Raw genomic sequence first — 21,890 nt, forward strand, 5'->3', positions numbered from 1 at the left:
GAAAACCACCTTCGCTGTCCACAACACCAACTGTCTTAGTGTCATCTGCAAGCTTGCTCATCCAATTTACCATATTATCATCCAGATCATGGATATAGATTACAAACAACAATGGTCCCAGTACCAATCCCTGAGGCACACCTCTAGTCACAAGCCTCCAATCTGATAAGCAATCATCCATCACTACTCTCTGGCTTCTGTCAAGCCATTGTCAAATCCAGTTCACTACTTCAGCATGAATATCTTGCATTTGAACCTTCCTGACTAACCTCCCATGCAGGACCTTGTCAAAGGCCTTATAAAAGTCCATGTAGACAACATCCACAGCCTTTCCTTTGTCAATTTTCCTGGTAACGTTCTGGGAAAACGCTATTAAGATTAGTTACACCTGACCTACCATGCGTAAAGCCATGTTGACTATCTCTAATCAGTCCCCGGCTATACAAATAATTGTATATCCGATCTCTTAGAACATCTTCCATGAATTACCTACTAGTGATGTCAGGCTCACTGGCCTATAATTTCCAGGGTTATTTTTAGAGCCTTTTTTAAATAATGGAACATCATGAACTCCCCTCTGATCCTCCAGCACCTCACCCATGGCTAAGGACATTTTAAACATGTCTGGTTGTGCGATTTCTACACTAGCTTCCCTCAAGGTCTGAGTGAGTATCTTCTCAGGCCATGAAGATTTATCCACCCTTATCTTTAAGTCAGCAAGCATTTCCTCCTCTTTAATCTGTATAGGCTCCATGACATCACTGCTTGTTTTCCTTACTTCCTATGACTTTCTGTTTCCTGAATGAATACTGAGGGGGGAAAAAAAATTGAAGATCCCTCCCCCACCCCCATCTCTTTTTGCTCCATACAAAGCCAACCACTCTGATCTTCAAAGAGACTAATTTTGTCCCTTTCGCTCTTAATATACCTGTAGCTAAAGCAACCTCGTGTCTTTTAGCCTTCCTGATTTCTTTGAGATTTTTCTTGCATTTTTATATTCAAGTCCCTCATTTTCTCCATGCTGCCTATACCTGTAACACATCTCTCTCTTCTGAACCAGATCACCAATATCCCTTGAAAACCAAGGTTCCCTATACCTTCTAACCTTGTCTTTGATCCTGAAAGGTACATACATACTCTGTACTCTCAAAACTTAATCTTTGACCAAAAAAATACTGTATAACTTAAAAAAAAAATTTAAATATAAAAATAATGCTTGGTCGTACATCCACCATTGCTAATGGCTGTGTGTGTACGATAGTGACTCAGACGATATCCAGCATTCTGTACGTCATAGCATCTCTCTCAGTTCTCATAATTAAAAAGAATGCTGTACAGGTGGAGTGGACTGTCGGGAGAGCATGGGTCAGTGGGATCAGTGTGGGGACTGATAGTGGGCTGTCAGGAGAGCGCGGGGCAATGGGATAAGTATGTGGACTGATAGCAGGCTGTCGGGAAAGCGTGGGGCAGTGGGTTCGTGTGGGTACTGATTGCGGGATGTTGGGAGAGCACGGGGAACTGAGATCACTGTGGGGACATAGCAGACTGTCAGGAAGGCACAGGGCAGTGGGATCAATGTGGGAACTGATAGCATGGATATTACATGCCAAGCTAACATGCGTCTGATTTGCGCCCATTTTGAGATCCGAATGTTTGTCAGAACGAAACTCTGACGTATGTTACTGAATGGCTGTAAAAAGTGCTGTAATTTCTATATGGTCAAACCAAAATGTATATAAATAACCTTGAATAAATTATGGAATGTGCACTTATAATTACATGTGAATTGTTTGATTACCTCTGAGCTCCAATTTTAAATTTGTAATTAAAGGAAAAAAGGTCTTTGTCCCAAACATTATGGAGGATCCAGCACAGATCCTTAACGCACATCTCTAGTCACAGGCCTGCATTCGGAGAGGTATTCATTCACTACCACCCTGTGGCTTCTCCTGTATAGTTAATGTCAAATCTAGTTAATACCTCACCATGAATACTGAGCCACTGAACTTTCCTGACTAGCCTCCCATGTGGGACCTTGTCAAAGGTCTTACTAAAGTCCATGTAGATAACATCCACAGCCTTTCCTTCATCAACTTTCCTGGTAATCTCCTTGAAAAACTAAGATTGGTTAAATCCGACCTGCCATGCTGACTATTCCTAATCAGTCCCTGGGTATCCAAATACTTGTAGAATACCTTCCAATAACTTGCCAACTACTGATCTCACGCACACTGGCCTACAATTACCTGGGTTATATTTGGACCTTTTATATAAAAAAAATAGGACAATACAAGCTACCATCTAATCCTCTGGCACCTCACCTGTGGTTAAGGACACTTTAAATGTATCTGCCAGGGCCCCTGCAATTTCTGCACTAGCCTTCCTCAAGGGATTACCTTGTCAAGCCCTAGGAATTTATCCAACTTTATTCACTTTAAGACCGCAAATACCTTCTTCCCTTTAATCTGTACATGTTCTATGACCTCGCTGTTTGTTTGCCTCACTTCCCTATACTCTAAAATACAAATGCAAAGTACAAATACAAATGCAAAAAAAAGACCCCTAAGAACTTTTTTCCCCCATCTCTTATGGCTCCATACAAGAGGACCAATTTTGTCCCTTTCTATTATTTTGCTCTTAATATACCGACAGAAGCCCTTAGGATTTTTTTTCACCTCCAAAGCAAATTTTTGTCTTCCTGATTTTTCTCTTGGTTATTTTTTTTTAATGCTCTTTTTTTTAATACTCCACATGTACCTCATTTGCTCCCTGTTGCCTATATCTGCTATACACCTCTCTCTTGACCAGATTCCTAATATCTCTTGTTACAGGTTATATTATATATAAATATGTTTTTAAAAGAGATTGGGGTGGTTTAGTGTAGGTCACTTCACAAACAGATACTTACATTTCACATCTCATTTGAAATGTAAGAGCTTTGCTGAAGCTGGACATTCAGGCTCCAGTGATTTTTGCAAAGACAATGGAACTGCTTTGGAAAGAATTTCCAAAGCAGGTGCAAATGGAAAAATCCAGGCTCAAATGCTGATAAAGATCTTTCAAGGATTGGGATCGGAGCCTTGGGAGGGGTTCTGGTTTTTACAAGCAGAGAGAAAGGAATGAAAAACCGTATTCTTCTCATAGAGAGAAGTCGATTCTGCAGTCGCTTTTGAGGCTGCGACATGGCAAACTGACAGGCTTGTTGAAAGACCCCATTTTGAAGAGGGGTTGTGAGTTTTGAGTTCAGTCTATTGAAGACCTTTGTAGTCCTTACACAGGAAATGGCTGGCTAGAGTGTTTCTCCTGAAATAAGGGAAACCAGAGGAACTCTGTGGTGACCTGGAAGACAAGGTTATCATTTGGAAAACCCATGATGGGGCAAGTTTCTTCAGCATGATACTGAAGTGACTGATTGGAGGAAATCAGCTTGTGTGTGTCCAATGAGCAACAAATATCTCTCTGAAACCAACAAGAACCTTCCTGAGCAGTAAACATTTAATTTTAAGCGCCAGAGCCTGGTGAAAATTCATAAATGTTAAATTCTGTGCACAGTATAAGAATTGCCCAATACCAGTGAACTTAGGAAAGTGAATGACTGGACTATTAAAGCAAAGAACTTTCCTGAACACGTTACATACATGTAAGCTTGGAATTAGAAGGGAGTTAAGTTAATAATAATAAGTTAAAGTTTGATCCTGTTTTTATGTTTAAAGAAAATTAAAAGCAACTTTTATTTTAGTAACCATTTATCTTTGTGAATTTCTATTGCTGCTTAGTTTTGGGGTCCTCTGGGCTTGTTACACCTTGTAAACCAAGGTTTCTTATGCCTGTTAACTTTGCCTTTAATCCTGACAAAAACAGACAAACTCTGAACACTCCAAATTTCACCTTTTGAAGGGCTTCCACTTACTGACCCTATCCTTTCCAGAAAACAATCCACACTTTCCTTTCTCTTTCTTTAATTTAGAATCTCAACCCAAGAATCAGACCTAACCTTATCCATAATTATCTTGAAACTAATAGCATTATGATCATTGGACCCAAACTGTCTTCCAACATGTACTCCTGTCACCTGTCTTGTCTCACTTCCTAATGGGAGATCCAGTATTGCACCCTCTAGCGTTGGTACTGATGTATTGACTTAGAAGTTTTTCCTCAACAAATTTGACAAACTCTAAGGCATCCTGCTCTTTCACAATATGAAAGACTCAGTCAAAATGTGGGAAATATTTAGAGGGATATGGGCCAAACAAGCAAATGGGACGAGCTCAAGTAAGTGTGTAGTCACATGGATGAGTTGGGCTGAAGTGCCCATTTATATGTTCTATAATTCTGACTATAATGCAAAGGTACACCCAGAAAAGAATGTGCTTTAAAAGCATTTTAAAAAATATGTTTAATACTTTAGATAGAAAAACAATTGTTTTTGTATGGTATGCAGACAGATTTATCTGATGTACAAATCACATGACACCTCAATTATTTTAATCTAGTGTTTACCTGTTCAGATGCTGTATTTCGGATTCATTTAAAATGGTAGTTTTCAAACTTCTTTCCACTAACATTCCACCTTCAGTAATCTCTATGTCATAGGTGCTTTGTGATTAGTAAGATTACTAAGTGGTTAGTGAGTGGGTGGGGATGGGAAAGATTGAGAACCACTGCTCTAGACCCAATTGTTACTGAAATATTTTGCTTGAGAAAAATTGTCATTGGCCCATTTCCTTTGGAGTCATGAAACTGTGCACATAACGAGTCAATTAGGCACGAATAAAACAGTGGTTTTCAAACTTATCTTTCCACCCACATACCACCTTAAGTAATCCCTTACTAATCACTAGATTTGCAGGGGGATGGGAGCAAGAGTGCCAGAACGGATAGAAGTGTGAGAAGGGAAAAGATGATGTGAAAATTTCATGCACCATTATAAGTCAGCAGGTTGTATGTGGTAGAAATGTTTTCAATGCAAGTATTGTATTATAGGTCAGTGCGACTAGTAGTTCAATGCTGTATTATTCTATAGTTCTAAAGCTCAATATAATTAACTCAGTCAGCATGGTTTTATGAAGGGTAAATCATGTTAGATAAATTTGCTCAAATTATTTAACCATATGATAAGGAACTTTGATAGGGGAACAGGTAGATGTATATTCAGAAGCCATTTGGCAAGATGCACCAAAGTGGCTGGTGTATAAATTATGAGCTGTAGGTATTAAATTAAGTGTGTAAATGTGGCTTGAAACTTGGCTGTCATGCAGTGAACAGAGTTGGAATAAATGGTGCCTTTTCAGGCTGGAGGGACATAGCTTGTGGATAACTAGGGCTGTAGATAGAGCTTTAAACTAAATAGTGGCAAGGTGGATGCAAGGATTTGGAAACTCTTAAGGTGAAAGAGAAGGCAAGCACAGGACCGGTTATGGAAGTGTCCAGAATGATTGGGGGGGGGATATGGAAGGTGGATAAAAGGACAAAGTTTAGAAAGAGATCATTTAAACTTTGGCAACATGGAGTCAATGAGAGCAGGATGCTGAACACGGTACTGAAGGTGTTGTATTTGAATGCATGCATTGTACGAAACAAGGTAGATGAGCTTGACAGGTACGATGTTGAGGGAGTGATGGAGATGTTGCTGAAAGAGGATCACAGTTATCATCCAATATACATCCTACAGAAAAGACAGGCAGGTGGGCAGATGGGATGGGGTGGCTCTGTTAGTTTAAAAAATGAAATTAAATCCTTAGCAAGAAGAGACCTTGGATCAGAGGATGTAGAATCCTTGCAGGTAGTTGGGAAACTGGAAGGGTAAAAAAAAAGTCCCTGATGGGAGTTGTATACAGACTTTGAAAGAAAGGCAATGTTACAGTGGTCATTACATACTTTGTATGTAAATGATTTTTATGATGTAATTGATGGTTTTTTGGCCAATTTGCTGATGATACAAAGATAGGTGGAGAGACAGGAAGTGTCGAGGAAGCAGGGAGCCTGCAGAGGAACTTTAACAAGTTGGAAAACTGGGAAAAGAATGGCAGATGGAAAACGGCATGGGAAAGTGTATAGTCATGCACTTTAGTGGAAAGAATAAAGGCCTAGATTATTTTCTAACTGGGGAGAAAATTTAGAAAGCAGAGGTTGAAGGAACTTGGGTATCTTTTGTGCAGGATTTCCTAAAGGTTAACTTGCAGGTTGAGTCAGTAGTAAGGAAGGAAAATTCATTTCCAGAGGACAAGAATATAAATGTCATGATAGGGTTTTGTAAGGTTTTGGTCAGACCACATGAGTATTGTGAGCAGTTTTGGTCCCCATCTCAGGAAAGTTGTGCTAGTGTTAGAGAGGGTCCAGAGGAGATTTATAGTAATGATCCCAGGGGTGAGAAGATTAACATATGAGGACCATTTGATTGATCTTGGCTTGTATTTACTGGAGAATAGAAGGATGGGGGTGAGGGGGAATCTCAATGAAATATACTGACTATTTAAAGGGCTGGATCAAGTGGACGTGTCGAAGATGTTTACAGTAGTGGGAGATCTGAAAGCAGAGGGCACATTCTCAGAATAGAAGGATGTCCCTTTAAAACAGAGATGAGGAAACATTTCTCCAGCCAGAGTGTACTGAATGTGGACTTTGTTGCCACGGACTGCTGTGGAAGCCAAATCATTGGATTAGATTTAAAGTGGAGGTTGATAAGGTTGACATGATTAGTAAAGCCATCAAAAATTATGGGGAGATGATAGGATAATGAGATTGAGAGGAAGAATACTTCAGCCATGGTTCAAGATTATTCTTTTCAAGATTATTTTATTATCAATGTAATAAAGCAGAAAATGTGTTTATTACATAAAATTTCCTTTACCATAAGGCAGGAAAAGATTTGCTTTCAGCAAAAATTGCCCAGTGTCTCTTGAAGCCAGAGAAGGAGAAGCAAAATAGATTTCATCCCCCTGCCCCCAATCCCACCAAGTCATGAAATGTCCATGGCTTTGCCTCCAGCTCTCCCGCAGCCACCCAACCTATGGTCCATATAATCAGTGCCCCGAACTCCAGGTATACAACTCTGATGTAATCAGGAACACTCCAGCACCATCTCTCATCTTGGTTCCCATACCTGGTATCCCCTTCAGCCAGTGTTGAGCCAGTCTCCAGCAGTCCGCAGCCTGGTGTGAGTCCCTTGACCGCAGTCACCGGCAGTCTACAGCAGCTTGTGTAAGTTCGTCACCTCAAGTCACCAGTAGCCCACCACTGCCTGTGTGTTCTATTCTTCAGCCTCCGAGCCCCTCACTGGTCTTCCGCCATGGTCACTGCACCATGGGTTGTCTCCTCTGCTTCTCCTTAAATGGGGTGGGAGAGTGGTCTCGTTTTTCTGGTACCCTGCTCCAGTCCTCCACGTCCCCAGAGTCTGCAACCCCTTGTGGCCACTGCTGATCATTGGTGCTGCCATCTTGGGTCCAGAACCCAGGGTTGCAGAATTTTAAAATAAACCACTGTTGGCTCCTTTAACAGGCCATTTAAAGCCTATGCAGAGCTGACAGCAGTCGGACTGGGCAGTTGGACCTACGGGGGAGAGCTGTGACTTTGCTCCCCACTCTCTGCAGGTCTGCACCAGCGGCAGCACTGCTGTTACAACAGCTCCGTTAGTGCCGCTTTTTTTCCAATGGTGAATGCTGAAGTGCTCCCTCGTATTGTCATTAGATTGTCATCCTTGGTAATGTACTTGAGTCAGTGGAGTGGGATATGAATTAAGGACATTATGATTGGTGAAAGAGTTCTACTGCTGATATGATTTTTGAACAGTTCAAGACTTGTGCCATCACACATCACTGGAGGCTCAGTCCTTTGGTGAGTCTCCAAATGTCAGAACTGCTGGTACCAAATGTACAGTGTATTTTTCATGAAAATAAATTCTATTTGTTGACTTTGAACAAAAAAATGTCATAATTATATGAAAAGGATAGAACTGCTCTTAACTAGAGTATTGAAATTAGAGTTTTTAAAAAAACTTTTTCTCTTGTCTGCAATTGCAGTAAGGGGCTATTGAGGTGACTGGGTGGAAAGAAATGCATTTAATGAGGGAGTGTGCTAGCTTTCCAAACAAAAATGGGTTTCAAAGGCACTCGTTAGGCTTATTATAGCTAAGGTTAGCTTTTAAAGCAAGCTTCATTTACAGTGCCAGTAACTTGAGATGTTTGAAGTTTAGACTATCCCTGGGTTATGGTCACCCCCCCCCCCCCACTCAAATATGAACGAGCTTCCATAATGTTATTAAATTCAGAATTCTGTTTCTTTGAACAGCAGAACCTGTTTCCTCTCTTTCAGTACTTGTCCTTTCTTGTCTGCATGGTTTGCTTTTGATGTCATTAATCACCACACTATGGAGGAATTGTTACCATGTTTGATTTTTTTTGTGTGTATTTCCCAACTTGCAGAGAAAATTGAGATGGGCATTTATAAAAATGGAACCTGTTTGTTCGCTAGTGGCACTGTCTTAAAGTGGGATGACCTTCCTGTGATAGATGAACTCTGGTTCGACCCCATTTAGAGTCCGTTTTGGACACTATACCTGAGAAAGGATGCATTGGCCTGGGAAGAGATGCAGCACAGATTGACGAGAATGACGAAAGTATGAAGGTTAAGTTATGAAAACACTTTGCCTGGATGGTCTGGTTGAGATGTTTGCACAATTAAAGGATTTGGCATAGTACATGGAAACTATTTTGTCCTGTGGGCAAGTCCAGAATAAACGAGCTCCACCATAAAATAGAGTTCACTATGTGATGATGGCTGGAAATATCTTTGCACAAATAGAATGGAAAATTCAGTTGTTGCCAGGAATCAGTGAAGAATTTTGTAAGTGAAATTGATTGAATGTTGTTGAGTAAAGGTATTAAGGATTATGAAGACTGGGGGCTGAGAAGTGCAATGTAATTGAAGAGACTTAGTTGGAGTTGAATTATCTCTATTTGCTGTTGGCATGTTTGAATGGAAGTGAAACACCACTAAATATAGGTTAGTGCAAAGACTGATTTTTATTAACTATTTGCATTATAACTAAATGACAGAACAGGGTTGAGGACAAATTCCCTATTCTTGATCCTGTGGGAGGTAGGGAATTCTTGATTTAATCAAGTGGCAAATATTTGCTCATCAGCTGACCATTTGTCCTGGGCAATCATTCTAAAGAGGAACAGCCAAATGATGTTTTTATTAGAGGCCTCATTAATAATCCTTCTGATGGAAGCTAAAAGCATTGTTGCTGCCCTGCCAATCGATGAGACACTCTAGCATTGACGTTCTATGCAAGCTAATGTTAAACCACTAAACGAGACATTTTGCATTGAAAATATCCTTTCAACAATTTTTGGCCTAGATTTCCAACTCGTGCAAGACAACCAAACTGTGACCTCCAGTAGCTTTCAACAGTAGCAAGAGTAATATTTGTGCTATTGTCATTGTGCTCCTGTGTGGCTGCATCAAGCAAGAATTTTGGTGCATTATACATTGTTCTTGTGTATATGACAATGCACTCTCATTCTGTCCAGAAGCATTGAGTTAACAGTGGCTAACTTTAAAGCATTTTTGTCCTTGCTGTTCCAGGCATTTCAGCTCAAAATCTGGGATGATACACATGTTAACCATGCAACTACCAATGGAGATGTTCCTTTTCAGGTCCATAATAAACGGAAGCCCTCACACACTTGTGCAGTGCTAAATTATTCCATGAGCCTCTTGAAGTATAGCATTGGAGTTGTCTCTGGCATACCAAGCTTATGTTAAATGATAGCAGCAATCCTCAGGGCCCCCTCAAGCCCTCACTACCATTCAGAAAGATGATGGCTAGGTTGATCTTGGCCTTTGCTCTACTGCACAATTTCAGGCAGTTGGCCAGATCCAATTCGTTATTTTTGTCTTCTCTCTCTCTCTATAAATGCTGCCAGACTTTCCGAGAATTTCTAGTGTTCTCTGTTCTGTTGCAGATTTTCAGCAGTTTGCTTTTGAATCGGGTGTAAATTGCAGGATTAAAAACTGGCTCAGAAAATACAGAATTTACAAAAGAACAACCCTCTTTAACTGAATTCATGAAAAGCAATAAAAATAAGTAGTTTTGGGGGAGGGAAAATTAAAACACTAATGTATGATTTTTAAACCAAAATGGAGGTAAGATCATATGAATAAGGTTGAAAGAAATTGAGCCTCTTGCTGTCTATTTTCACAAGTATATAAAGAAATGTAGAGTAATGGGAAATGGCAACATTTTAAGCGTTACACTTTGTATATGTCAACACAGTAGAATATACAAAAAAATTGGTCTACGACTAAAAAAAGAGCAGAAATGAGGGAAGAACTTTAAGAATTTGTAATAACTGTGAAAATTTACTGATCAGCAGTTATTCCTATTATCGTGCCATGCTCCCTGGACCTCTGTGTCCAAAATTCGTACAATAAATGGTTGCAGGAATTGTAAGTGCATTGGATTCTGGCTGATTGGAAAACTGTAAACTTATTGCCCCTCAAAAGGGAGTCTAAGTCAAGAAATTACAGGTCAATTAGCTTGATATTTTTTTTTCCATTTGGGGTAATTGCTGTATCCAATATTAAGGGAGCAGTGGCAGAGAATTTGGATATAGTTAAATATTTTTAAAATGTAAAGTTTGCTTTCCTTTGCCCTCTTGATCGAGAATCAGACTGAACTCAATGTCCAGTGTCAGACTTTGCTGTTACAGGAATGTGGAAGATTTTTTTTCTCCTCCATAATTCTCACATGATTGGGCACTGCCATTGATTTTAGAGGAATCCAGCTGTGAAACCCTGTGACGATTCCTGTTTCCAAATCTTTCAACTCCTGGACTCAGGGCACGTCAATAATTGAAAGGACAGCGAACTGAAATGCTTAGCTGTTTCCTCGTCCACGTATACTGTCCATCTTGCAGAGTATTTTCAGCATATCTGCAACATTTCAAATTCAGATTATACCGTAACTAGCCACTTGCTGTTAGACTGTGAGCAAATTGGTTCATGCCTTTGGTAAATCAGTGACTAAAGTTTTTAAAAACCTAGTTGACTAAGTTGCTTTGATATGGACGTAAAGGGTGCTTTCAGAATGTACTTCTCGACCATCACAGTAATCAATTTGTACACTGTTGTGATCAAATTAAACTGTGAGATAAATCAATAGATAGCGCTGGACACTGAGGACGGTGGTTATATGGAATTAGCTGCCAGAGAAAGTGGTAGTTGTGGACAATTATGTTTAATATTTACCTAGGTATCCATACAGTTCCAAATAGTCCTCATCCTCTATGTGAAAAAGCTGCTCAGAATCCTTTTAAGCCTTTCCCTCTTATCCAAGAAAAAACTTGAGGGTTAAGGGCCTAATGCAAGCAAATGGGACTAGCTTGGGTAAAATCTCAGTATGCACGAGTTGGGCCAAAGGGCCCATTTGCATGCAACAAAACTGCATGATTATGATGGGGGAGAGGTTGCAGAAAAGATTAACCTATACCAGAATTGTAAAGATATACTCATCAAGCAAGGATGATAGATTCCTTTCAAAAATAGAAAAAAAAAAATTAGGTGAGGGCACAGAGAGAGCGAGCTTCTACTTGTGGGCAAGAGCAAAACCATATTAAGATTATCAGTAAGAAATACCACGGGGAAATCAAAAACCAGATAGTGAGAATGAACAAATTACTTGGTTAAGATGGCTCATATAAATATGTTTCAAAGAAATCTAGAGTTATGCCAATAGTTGAATGGGATAAGGTTTGTAAATACCTGCTTGAAGCATTTGGGCCAAGTGTCTTCTGTGCTGTATATTCTCCAAAATGCATATCTCCCTGGTCTTGATTTAAAAAAAAATGTAAATCTAGGATATTATTGCTTTTGGCAGCCTTTTGCTAGCTCTCAGGCTTCATATAGGCAAAACCATAAAATGTTACCCTTTTTAACTGCATTGTTGAGGTGAGTCTTGTTCTTTTGAATATATGACGGTGATCTATTTATGTGGTGCGTGGAGTTGTGTTTTTAAATAAAAGGCAAACTTTATGTCCTTCATCTATCCTATGAATTGCCTCTCAGTTCATATATCGAGGTTTTAATTTAGGCTTTCTAAGAACTCTCACGGTCCCTCCTGCAAGTCCACTATTCTGCTTTAAGATAGTTGATCTGAAGCCAGTCTAATTACAGTAGTTGACAAAATAACTCTAGGTTCAGAGCTGGGTAAAAATCAATCTGGAAAGGGGTTGGAGGCCAAAGAGATTATTGGTACAATTTGTGAATGGCAATTTCAAATGAAAAAGGACTACCATGTTCTCCTTAAAACAAGAGTTGAATAAACCTGACACCTAGAAGCATTCTTCTGATTTGTGATCTCATGAGCTGCAAGCAAGCTAAACATGATCTTGTTCTGTTAAAATATGATACCATTGTAGTTGAATCTTAGCAACTTCAAATAAGTGTGGGGTGGGGAAGTAGGAATGGATATGATCCCTGTAAATCATTTGTGCCATAAATCTGTCTCCCATTTGTTCAATAGGGGCCCCGAGGATACGTGTTTTGAAGGTGGCGTGTTTCCAGCTATACTAAGTTTCCCACACGATTACCCATTGAGTCCACCAAAAATGCGTTTCACCGGAGAAATGTTTCACCCAAATGGTAAGCCATTCTTTGTATACTCCTGATGGCTTCTACTTCTCAGTTGGAAAATGGGCTGCAAAATAGCAGATGAAATTTAAGGTAGACAAATGGAAGGTGTTGCGCATTGGATGGACAAGTTAAGCAAGGGCATATGTGGTAAATAGGAGGGCACTGAGGAATGCAGTAGAATTGAGGGATCTGGGAATACAGATACATAGTTCTCTGAAAGAGGTTCCACGGGAAGGTAGGGTCAAAAAGAGAGCTTTTGGCACATTGGCCTTCACAAGTCAAAGTATTATGTATGGGATGCGCTATCAATAACTCCAAAGACTATGCTACCTGACTGATATGCTTTTATTACAGTGGTTCTCAACCTATTTCTTAACACTCACATCCCATTTTATGTAATCCCTATGCCATTGGTGCTCTGTGATTAGTAAGGGATTGCTTAAGGTGGGATGTGAGTGGGAAGGGAAGGTTGAGAATCACTGCTCTGGACCCAATTGTTATTGAAATATTTTGTTTGAGAAAAATTGTCATTGGCCCATTTCCTTTGCAGTTAGGAAACCGTGCACATAACGAGTCAATTAGGGACGATTAAAACGGTGGTTTTCAACCTTCCCTTTCCACTCACTTATCACCCTAAGCAATCCCTTACTAATCACAGAGCACTTATGGCATAGGGAAAACTTAAAGTGGTATGGGAGTGGAAAGAAAAAGATTGAGAACCACTGTTTTATTACCATAAAGAGTAGGCATATCTCATGTTGCTGACCCAAGAGCCAAGCTTGTTCTGGGGGAGGGGTTATGGTGTTGCTGCCTTTATTAGGGGAATCAAAAGGGACAATCGGCAAGGTGTGGGCCAGCTGTACACAAACAGTATTAATAGTGGTTCCACCATATTCACCACCCACCCCCCCCCCCCTTAAAAGAAGTCCGGCAGGGTGAAATGTGTTCTATGTCCATCACAAATTCAGTCTGTCTGGTGGTCTTGTCTGCCGTCGTGACCATTGTAGCACCTGCTGTGGCTCAGCTGTTGTGTGGTCTGGTCATTGTCGGTGGGTTGTGTGTCTGACAACTGAACTGACACAGTTGGGGCTGGGGTATGGTATGTGGTGGATGATAGTGGGAGAGGTGGATGTACCCGTTGGTTGGCTGGAGTCCTGGGGTTTTCTGCACGTGCCAGGTCCTGGAAGGACATAGAGTCCTTGTGCCCGTCTGGGGGTTGGCAAGGAAGAGGTGGGCCCTCTCAACCAGTGGATCGGACTTGTGACTTATCACATGCTTCCAGAGCAGGACTGGCCCTGAGGATGTCAACCATAGCATAGTCCCTGATTATGGACATCCTGGGGAAGGGAAACTACCTTTCATGTGGAGTGGTGTTGGTGGCAGTGCACAGGAGGGATCAGATTGCATGGAGCGCTTTGGGGAGGATCACTTGCCAGTGGGAGGCAGGCCGGCCTTTTGACCTCCAATCTAGGTGGATGCCTTCCAGATGATGGCCTTCTCCCTTTCCACCTGGCCATTCCCTCAGGGGTTGTAGCTGGTGGTCCTGCTCGTGGTGATACCTCAGGTCAGCAGATATTGGCGCTGCTCATCACTCCTAAAGGAGGGCCCCGTATGCTATGAATATAGTAGGGGTATATGAACAGGGTGAAGAAATTGTGCAAGGCTTTAATAATGGTGGCTGGTCAGGGAATGGTAAACAGGAAATGTGAGTACTCATCAATGATGTTGAGGAAGTACACATTGTGATTCAAAGAGGGCAGGGGTCCCTTGAAATCTTGCTCGGGTGCTCCAATGGGTAGGTGGCCTTAATCAGGTGCAACCTGTCCGGCTGGTAGAAATGTGGTGCAACCTGTCCGGCTGGTAGAAATGTGGTGCAACCTGTCCGGCTGGTAGAAATGTGGTTTACACTGCGCACAGTCCTGGCAGTTCTTGTCATCGTCCTGATGTCCTCAACTGAATAGGGGAGGTTGCGGGCTTTAACAAAATGGAAGAACCTGGTGACCCCAGGGTGGAAGAGGTCATTGTGGAGTGTTTGTGAACAGTCTATTTGTACACTGGCACAAGTTCTTCAGGACAGGACATCCAAAGGCTTGTTGAGCTTTCGAGGCCATTACAAGATACAATAGTTATAGGTAGAGAGTTCGATTCTCCACCTCAGAATCTTGTCGTTCTTGATTTTATCCAGCTGCTTGTTATTGAACATGAAAATGACTGCACAAGGGTCAGTCAGCAGAGTAAATCGTTTGCTGGCAAGATAGTGCGTCCAGTGCTGCACCGCCTCATCAATATTCTGGGCCTCTTCCTTGATGGAGGACCGCCGAATCTCGGGGCCTTTGTGTGGAGAAAAATGCTACGAGTCTGCCTGTCTGGTTAAGTGTGGCAGCTAGAGCAAAATTGGTCGCATCGCACTCAACCTGGATCGGGATGGCTTCATTCTCAGTGTGCATCGCACATTTGGTAATATCGCCTTTGATGTGGCTGAAGGCCTCACAGGCCTCTGCTGACAGGGGAAAGGAGGTGGCTTTTGAGTGGGTGGGCCTTATCTGCATAGTTAGGGACCCACTGGGTATAATAGGAGGTCTTCAGGGACTGGTACTGGGCTCAATGATTCCCTCAGTCAGGAGCTTCCTCACCTCTGATTTGATAAAGGCCTTGTCCCCAGCACTTTATTGCCTGCTGTTGGTGATGGGCTTACAGTTGGGCGTGAGGTTAGCGAACAAAGGTGGGAGGGAAATCCCGAGGGTGGAGAGCCCGTAGGTCGTGCACAGAGGGTGGATCGCGGGTTGCAGTTTAGACAAGTTTCAAAAGGAGGGCGGGCAGTTTAAAAGCTGTTGGTTGCAAATTGTGAGGGGGTGATGGGGCCTGTCATATTCCATGGTGGCTCTTAAGGTGACACTGAAAGTCCAACCCCAGTAGTACATCCGCGCAGAGCTGCGGCAGCACAAGGAGTTTAAAAATTTTCCACTCTATGCTATGTATGGTCAGCGTCACTATGCAGCTGCCATGGATCTCTGCCGAGTGGGACTTAGAGGCCATGGAGACTCACTGCTCTCACCACGGGGGAGTAATACTGCACTGTGTTGGGGTGTAGGAAGCTCTCTATGCTTCTGCTATCGAACATGCAGCTTGTCTTGCATCCATTTGCCTCTATGTCCATCAATGATCTGGCAAGCTAATAAGGGCTGCTTTGGTTGAGCATAACTGAAGCCAGAGTAGCGTCGCTGTCTGATCCGCTGGACTGGCTCGTGGTCTGGTAAGATGGCGGAGTCTAAGATGGTGGCTCCCATGGCCAATGTGTGGTGCTGTTGTAGTTTGTTGGTAGTGAAAGATGTCAGTAGATCCTGCTGCCCGCACACAGCGCTGTTTGGGCTAGAAGGTTGCTTGTATTTGCAAACCTTTGCATAGTGTCCCTTCTTCCCACAGCTGGAACAGACCGCGTCCTTCGCTGGACAGCGCTTCCTGGGATGCTTCTGCTGGCCGCAGAAGTAGCACTTCGGGTGCTCGCCGGCGGCTGTAGTCAGGTTGGGACGTGGGGTGGTCTGCGATCCTGCGTCCCAAGATGGTGACCCTCGCGTTCCCCACATGGCGGCTGTGTTATTGGTCAAGATAGTCCACGTAGCAGAGGGCTACTTCCAGATTTTAGCTAGCTCGATGGCTTTCTGTAGCTTCAGCTCACCCTGTCCTAGCAGTCAGTGAATGCCTGCTACACAGGCATCTCAGATCAACTTCTCCGTGTACTCTTCTGCTGATACGGGCTTGCAGCTGCAGTCCCACCCAAGGTCTCGCAAGACCCTAAGGTAATCATCGATCGACTCCCCGGATTGCTGCTTACTCGTGGCGAGGACGTGCCTGGCGTAGACCTCATTCACACCTGGGCCAGGTACTGGCCTTTCAGAAAGTCCATTGCTTCAGTGAATGTCTCACAGTCTCTGACCATCGGGTAAATGCCAAACCCGTGAGAACATTAAGTGCAGCTTGGCTGCATCGGATTGGACAATCGCTTAAGAGGCCTGCAGCAACGTGTTGAAGCAACATAGCCAGAGTTTGAACATGTCAGATGCTTCCAGTGATCGTGGGTCGATTTCCAGCCCCTCTGGTTGCAGCAACTTGTCCATTCCAAAAAAATTATGGTAATAAAATTGATGCTCTATCAATAACTCCAAAGACTAGAAGTTACCTGACTGATGGGCTTTTATTACCATAAACAGAAGGCACGTCTCATGTTGCTTACCCGAGACCTGAGCTTGTTCTGGGGAAGGGGTTATGGTGTTACCGCCTTTATTAGGGAAATCAAAGGGGAGGAGTTATAGGTAGAATCAGCAAGGAGTGAGCCAGCCATACACATACAAAGAGTATTAACAGTGGCTCCAACACAAGGAGTTGGGATGTTACGCTGAAGTTGTATAAGACATTGGTGAGATGAAATTTGGAGTACAGTAGAAGTCTTTAAAAAAAACGGATGGCAGAAATCCGGATCACTTGAGAATCTGGACTTTTTGAAACTCCCAAACTTAAAAAAATTAGCAGGCTTTTATGTGTGTGTGCGCATGTATAAGCACCACAGATGCACAACAGCAACAAGCGACCATGCTTGTTGACTTTATTTTTCTTTAAAACTATTCATTTTGATAAATGGGGCATGCTGTGTTTGCTAATGAATGAACGATCAAAATTTACCTGTTCATCTCTTCTTTATTCCTCCTTAAATTTGAATCTGGAAAATCCCAAAATCCAGACCGAGCCAATCCCCGAACCGTTCAGATTTTCTGACTTCTACTGTATTGTGTGCAGAAGAGATAGAACTACAGAAGAGATATCAATAATATTCAATGAATGCCAAGAAGATTTCTAAGATGTTGCCAGAACCTGAGGAACAGAGTTGCAAGAATCAGCGGAGATTTGATAGAGGTATACAAAACCATGATGGGTATCGATAACGTAAATGCAAGTCGGCTTTTTTCTTCTGAGGTGAGGAGAGATGAAAGACTCTAGGATATGGGTGAAGGGTGAAAGGGGAAAAGTTTAAAGGGAACATTAGGGGGAACTTCATGCAGAAAGTGGAGGGAGTGTGGAACAAGCTGCCAGCTGAATTGGCAAATGCAGGCTCAATTTTGACATTTCAGAAAAATTTGGACAGGTACATGGATGGGAAGGGTATGGAGGAATGGGGTCTGGGTGCAGGTCAGTGGGACTAGGTAGAATTATAGTTTGGCACAGACTAGAAGGACCTGTTTCTATGCACTAGTGTTTGTTCTGTGGTTCTAATAGGAAGGTTTTGCTTCTTGTTTGTTGGGAATCTACATCATGGGACAATTTAATAAGTTGTGAATATTTAATTGTGTCAAGAGGTGGCCTTTCACATTTGATCATTGATTTATTGCCACAGTTTACCCTGATGGGAGAGTTTGCATCTCGATTCTGCACGCACCAGGTGATGACCCCATGGGGTACGAGAGCAGTGCAGAACGATGGAGTCCTGTGCAGAGTGTTGAGAAGATTCTCCTTTCTGTTGTCAGTATGCTGGCAGGTAAAACTTGTCGGTTCTTCCAAGATCAGAAGGGGCACCTGGTATTTTTTTTCAGATATTTTGCACCATTCTGAAATTATATTTTTTATCACATTTTTTGGATGCCACGTGCTCTCCTTGTTTGGGCATTATAATTTTACTGTCGCTTGCTAACCTCTTGTCCTTGGAAGCTGACACCTATGTCCATTCTCCTTTCTTAAAATCCTTAAATATGTAGTATTTCCAATTTTTGCCTGTATCACCTGAATTTCCTGTTTGAGGCCCTTCGATTGACCTCCCTCATTCTATTGTCTTCATCACGAGATAATCTAAAATTCTGCCCATACATGAACTTGGCCAATCACTGTTTACCTAGGGTCTTTTGTGCTTTCTGGCCTTTTTAGTGATGTGCAACTCTTAAGCTCCTCATCTTTTTTGATTTCAAATTTCTTTCATTATTCTCATCACTCCATATTCTTGTATTTGATTTGTAGATACAACACCAAAGTTTTCTCTTGTACTCCTGTGCCTCTGGTTATAGTCAACATTCTAGACATGCGGTTGCTGTCATTTTATTCGCTACTTACTTTGCTTCTGACATTCTTTCCACAGAGCCTAATGATGAAAGTGGGGCTAATGTGGATGCCTCGAAGATGTGGCGTGATGACCGGGTACAGTTCTGCAAAATTGCCCAGCAAACTGTGCGGAAATCCCTTGGACTGTGATTGGAAAGCCCTTCAAATGGTCTGGGAATTGTCTGCCATATTTAATGATTCTTTGCACAATGCAGTTTATTTTCTTGCTCTTTGTATCCAAGGATAAAATTAAGATTTTCCTGTTTTCTTTGGAGTTCAGACTTATTTGGCCCTGCTTCTCCAGACTATTGAGTGGCTTTCATTCCTGAAGTAGTGTTTTGTTTTCCATTTCGGATGCAAACAGTTGAACTTACTTGGAAGGAATAACTGAAGAGGTAAAAATAGCAGCTGCAAAAGACATGTGGTAACATGAGTTTTGTTTCTCCAACATGTTACTGTTAATGGAAAAGGTAGTGGTCTTTATATTGGACTCCTGCTTAATCCTGGGGACAGTGATTAGAGACTGTTTATTTCCTGCCATTTAATTAATCTCTGTTGTATGCAGGCAGTTTCAGATACAGGATCATTTTGTTTCCTCTTGTAAGAAGGTTTCCATGGCTGTTAAGGATGCACAGTATCTTGCAGAGATCAGTGAAGCATGGTTTAACATTAGCAGTGAATGGAATCTCATTTACCAGGTGATAATTATATGCTCCTGTCTCCTGACATTGGCACACTTATGATTTCCACGAAGGCTTACAGTGAATAAAAACATTGTTGGGCAGGAAGCTTTTAGACATTTAAAAATCAGCACTTAATCCACATGAAACACCAAATATGTGGTGAAAATACCTTCAGTCCACCAAGAACATTTTAAATTATTGGTATCCTACCAGCAGAGAAATCTGATGGAGGTACTTGTCTTCCATTCAGGGTAGAAGGGGAGTGTGTACTTATGTGCGCACTTTCTGACGTGTTTGGATATTATGCTCTGGAATGAAAAGACTCTGCTTCTGCTTCATGGCCTTAACAAGATCCAGAGAGAATTCAAACTAGTTGCATTCATGCCATAGAATTACCAGGCAATGACCAGCTCCAGCAGAGAGGGTCTATTCAGTGCCATTATTGAATTCCATCACCATCAGACCGAAACTGAACTGGAACAGAAATCCTCTGGCTGCAAGAGCAGTCAGATGCTCATCTCCTGTGGCTTTGCCAAGTGCCACAGATTCTTTCCACCATCTTTAAGGTAGAAGTTGGGACTAACGTGGAATACCCTCTACTCGCTTGGATGAGGGCAGCTGAAATGCTGAAGAGGCTTCAAGAGACAGCAGCCCACTTGATTTCCCATCGTGTCCCCCACCCTCAATGTTCTTTCCTTCCAACTGAATGAAAGCAATCAATCCATAAAGCTCATTGTAGTTATTCATTCTGGTTACTCCAACAGAAGTCTACCAATGGAATATCAACACCAGGAGTTTCCATGCCACACACCATCATGTCTGAGAAATATTACACCTTTCCTTCATCACTGAGTCTAGCTGTTGGAAATCCTACCCTAACAGCAGTGGCCATGCCTTCACCAAAGGGATTGCAGCGCATAAACTTCTCGAGAGGAATTGGGGTGGGCCATTGAACGATGATCTTTTCACTAAAGTCCAAATTCTGAAAATGACAAAAATGAAAGATAAAATTGCTTAATGCTTCCCCCACCTCCCCCCTTAGAAGTAACAAGATGCTTGCCTGACTCTTCAGTAAAGTAGTTTCAGTGGATAACCCTGAATGTTGCTGGTTGTACTCTGAACCTCATTGACTTGAAAATGTCCCATTGTCACTGCCTACTCAGCAGTAAAGTATGTTGTTTACTTTCTTTTGACACTCCCTCAACATCAAGAGCAACTAATTTGAAATACTTTGTATCAACATGTATGTTTCATGTCATATGTATACTTTGGTTATTTGATAGTGTGCAATTCCTTGCATTAGAGTGGCCTGAATGGTTGGAATGAGTCCACTCTCCGATCTCACATACAACACAAGCTGTACAGGATTACTGGTAATTCATAGCATTAAAATAGGCTACTTGGTTTGTACCATGTATTATCTTCACATGAGCCTCCCACATGCACTACTGCCATTCTTAATTCATCTCTATCAGCTCATTCCTCTAGTCTTTTGATCATCATGTCCTGCAAATTCATGCATAGTTCAAATGCAGCAATATGTATCCTAACAACTGTATAAAGTAGCAAGTTGCTCATTCTTTGGATGATGGAAATTCTTCTGTTATAACTGGTTCTCCAAGATGTTCAAAAATTGGTGTTAAGATATTGGACCAGAATGGAAGAATTTTGTTCTACAACTTGACAGACTCAGTTTCAAATGCATAAGTCTTGTATTTCCCTGGTGGTGATGTCTGTTCTATAAATGGTGCAAAATATCACAAATTATTATTTTGTTAGTGCTGTCACTTTAAACTTTTGCTCTTATTATTCTCGGGGTCCACTTGGACAACTCTTGGGTTTACCTGGCTGACCAATTAAAATAGAATGAATGTGCCAGAGTCCCGCACATTGAACGATCAGGCAAACAGCCTGGGTATTCCAGTAGTAGAATTACCACAGTTGACAGCACCATTTCAATGGTACTGGTATTTTGTGCATTTAGAATGGCAATAACAGCTAAAGCCTATGCATGAGTATTTGTAGCAGTAGGTTAATGGAATCGGCATACATCTGTGACTTTACTACAATAAAGCTTTTTGCTAGACACCAGTGGATATGACATTAATGTTGATTAAAGTTTAATAGAGTGCCTTGTGGTTTTAGATTGTTGAGAATATATTTTCACCTCTTCTCACATTCTTGTACTGGCAGCATTTGTCCCACTTATCACCCCTTCCACTCTGTATGAATCCTTTTCCACTATCAGACCTCTTTCTCTTGCCTTTCTCTCTGTTTGTTTGAGACCTTCCAGTCATCTGCCTCTATGACGTTGTTCACTCCTCCCTGGTTCACCAATTTTCTTCAGGCCCCCATCTTTATTATACTGGTCATCTCTCCTCTGCACTTTGTCTTGATGAAGAGTTCCAGCCTGGAATGTTGACAGTTCTTTTTCTCCCATAGATTCTGCTCCACCAGGGCATCAAAGTTATGGGGAGGCCAGGCAGTGGG

The 21,890-nt window shown here is 41.9% G+C and overlaps 1 protein-coding gene across 3 annotated transcripts in view; it reads left to right on the top strand.

Moving 5' to 3' along the window:
- ube2g2 (ubiquitin-conjugating enzyme E2G 2 (UBC7 homolog, yeast)) overlaps positions 1–21,488 on the top strand; it is a 60,473-nt gene extending 38,985 nt beyond the window's left edge. For all 3 annotated transcript variants that reach the window (XM_069934245.1, XM_069934246.1, XM_069934247.1), the window contains exons 4-6: positions 12,527–12,645; positions 18,023–18,163; positions 18,755–21,488. In XM_069934245.1, coding sequence (XP_069790346.1) covers positions 12,527–12,645; positions 18,023–18,163; positions 18,755–18,867 — 373 coding nt within the window. In that variant the 3' untranslated portion in view covers positions 18,868–21,488. The remainder of the gene's footprint in view (positions 1–12,526; positions 12,646–18,022; positions 18,164–18,754) is intronic.
- Positions 21,489–21,890: the final 402 nt, after the last annotated feature.

The sequence above is a fragment of the Narcine bancroftii genome, chromosome 4 (genome assembly GCF_036971445.1).
Source record: "Narcine bancroftii isolate sNarBan1 chromosome 4, sNarBan1.hap1, whole genome shotgun sequence".
Lineage (NCBI taxonomy): Eukaryota > Metazoa > Chordata > Chondrichthyes > Torpediniformes > Narcinidae > Narcine > Narcine bancroftii.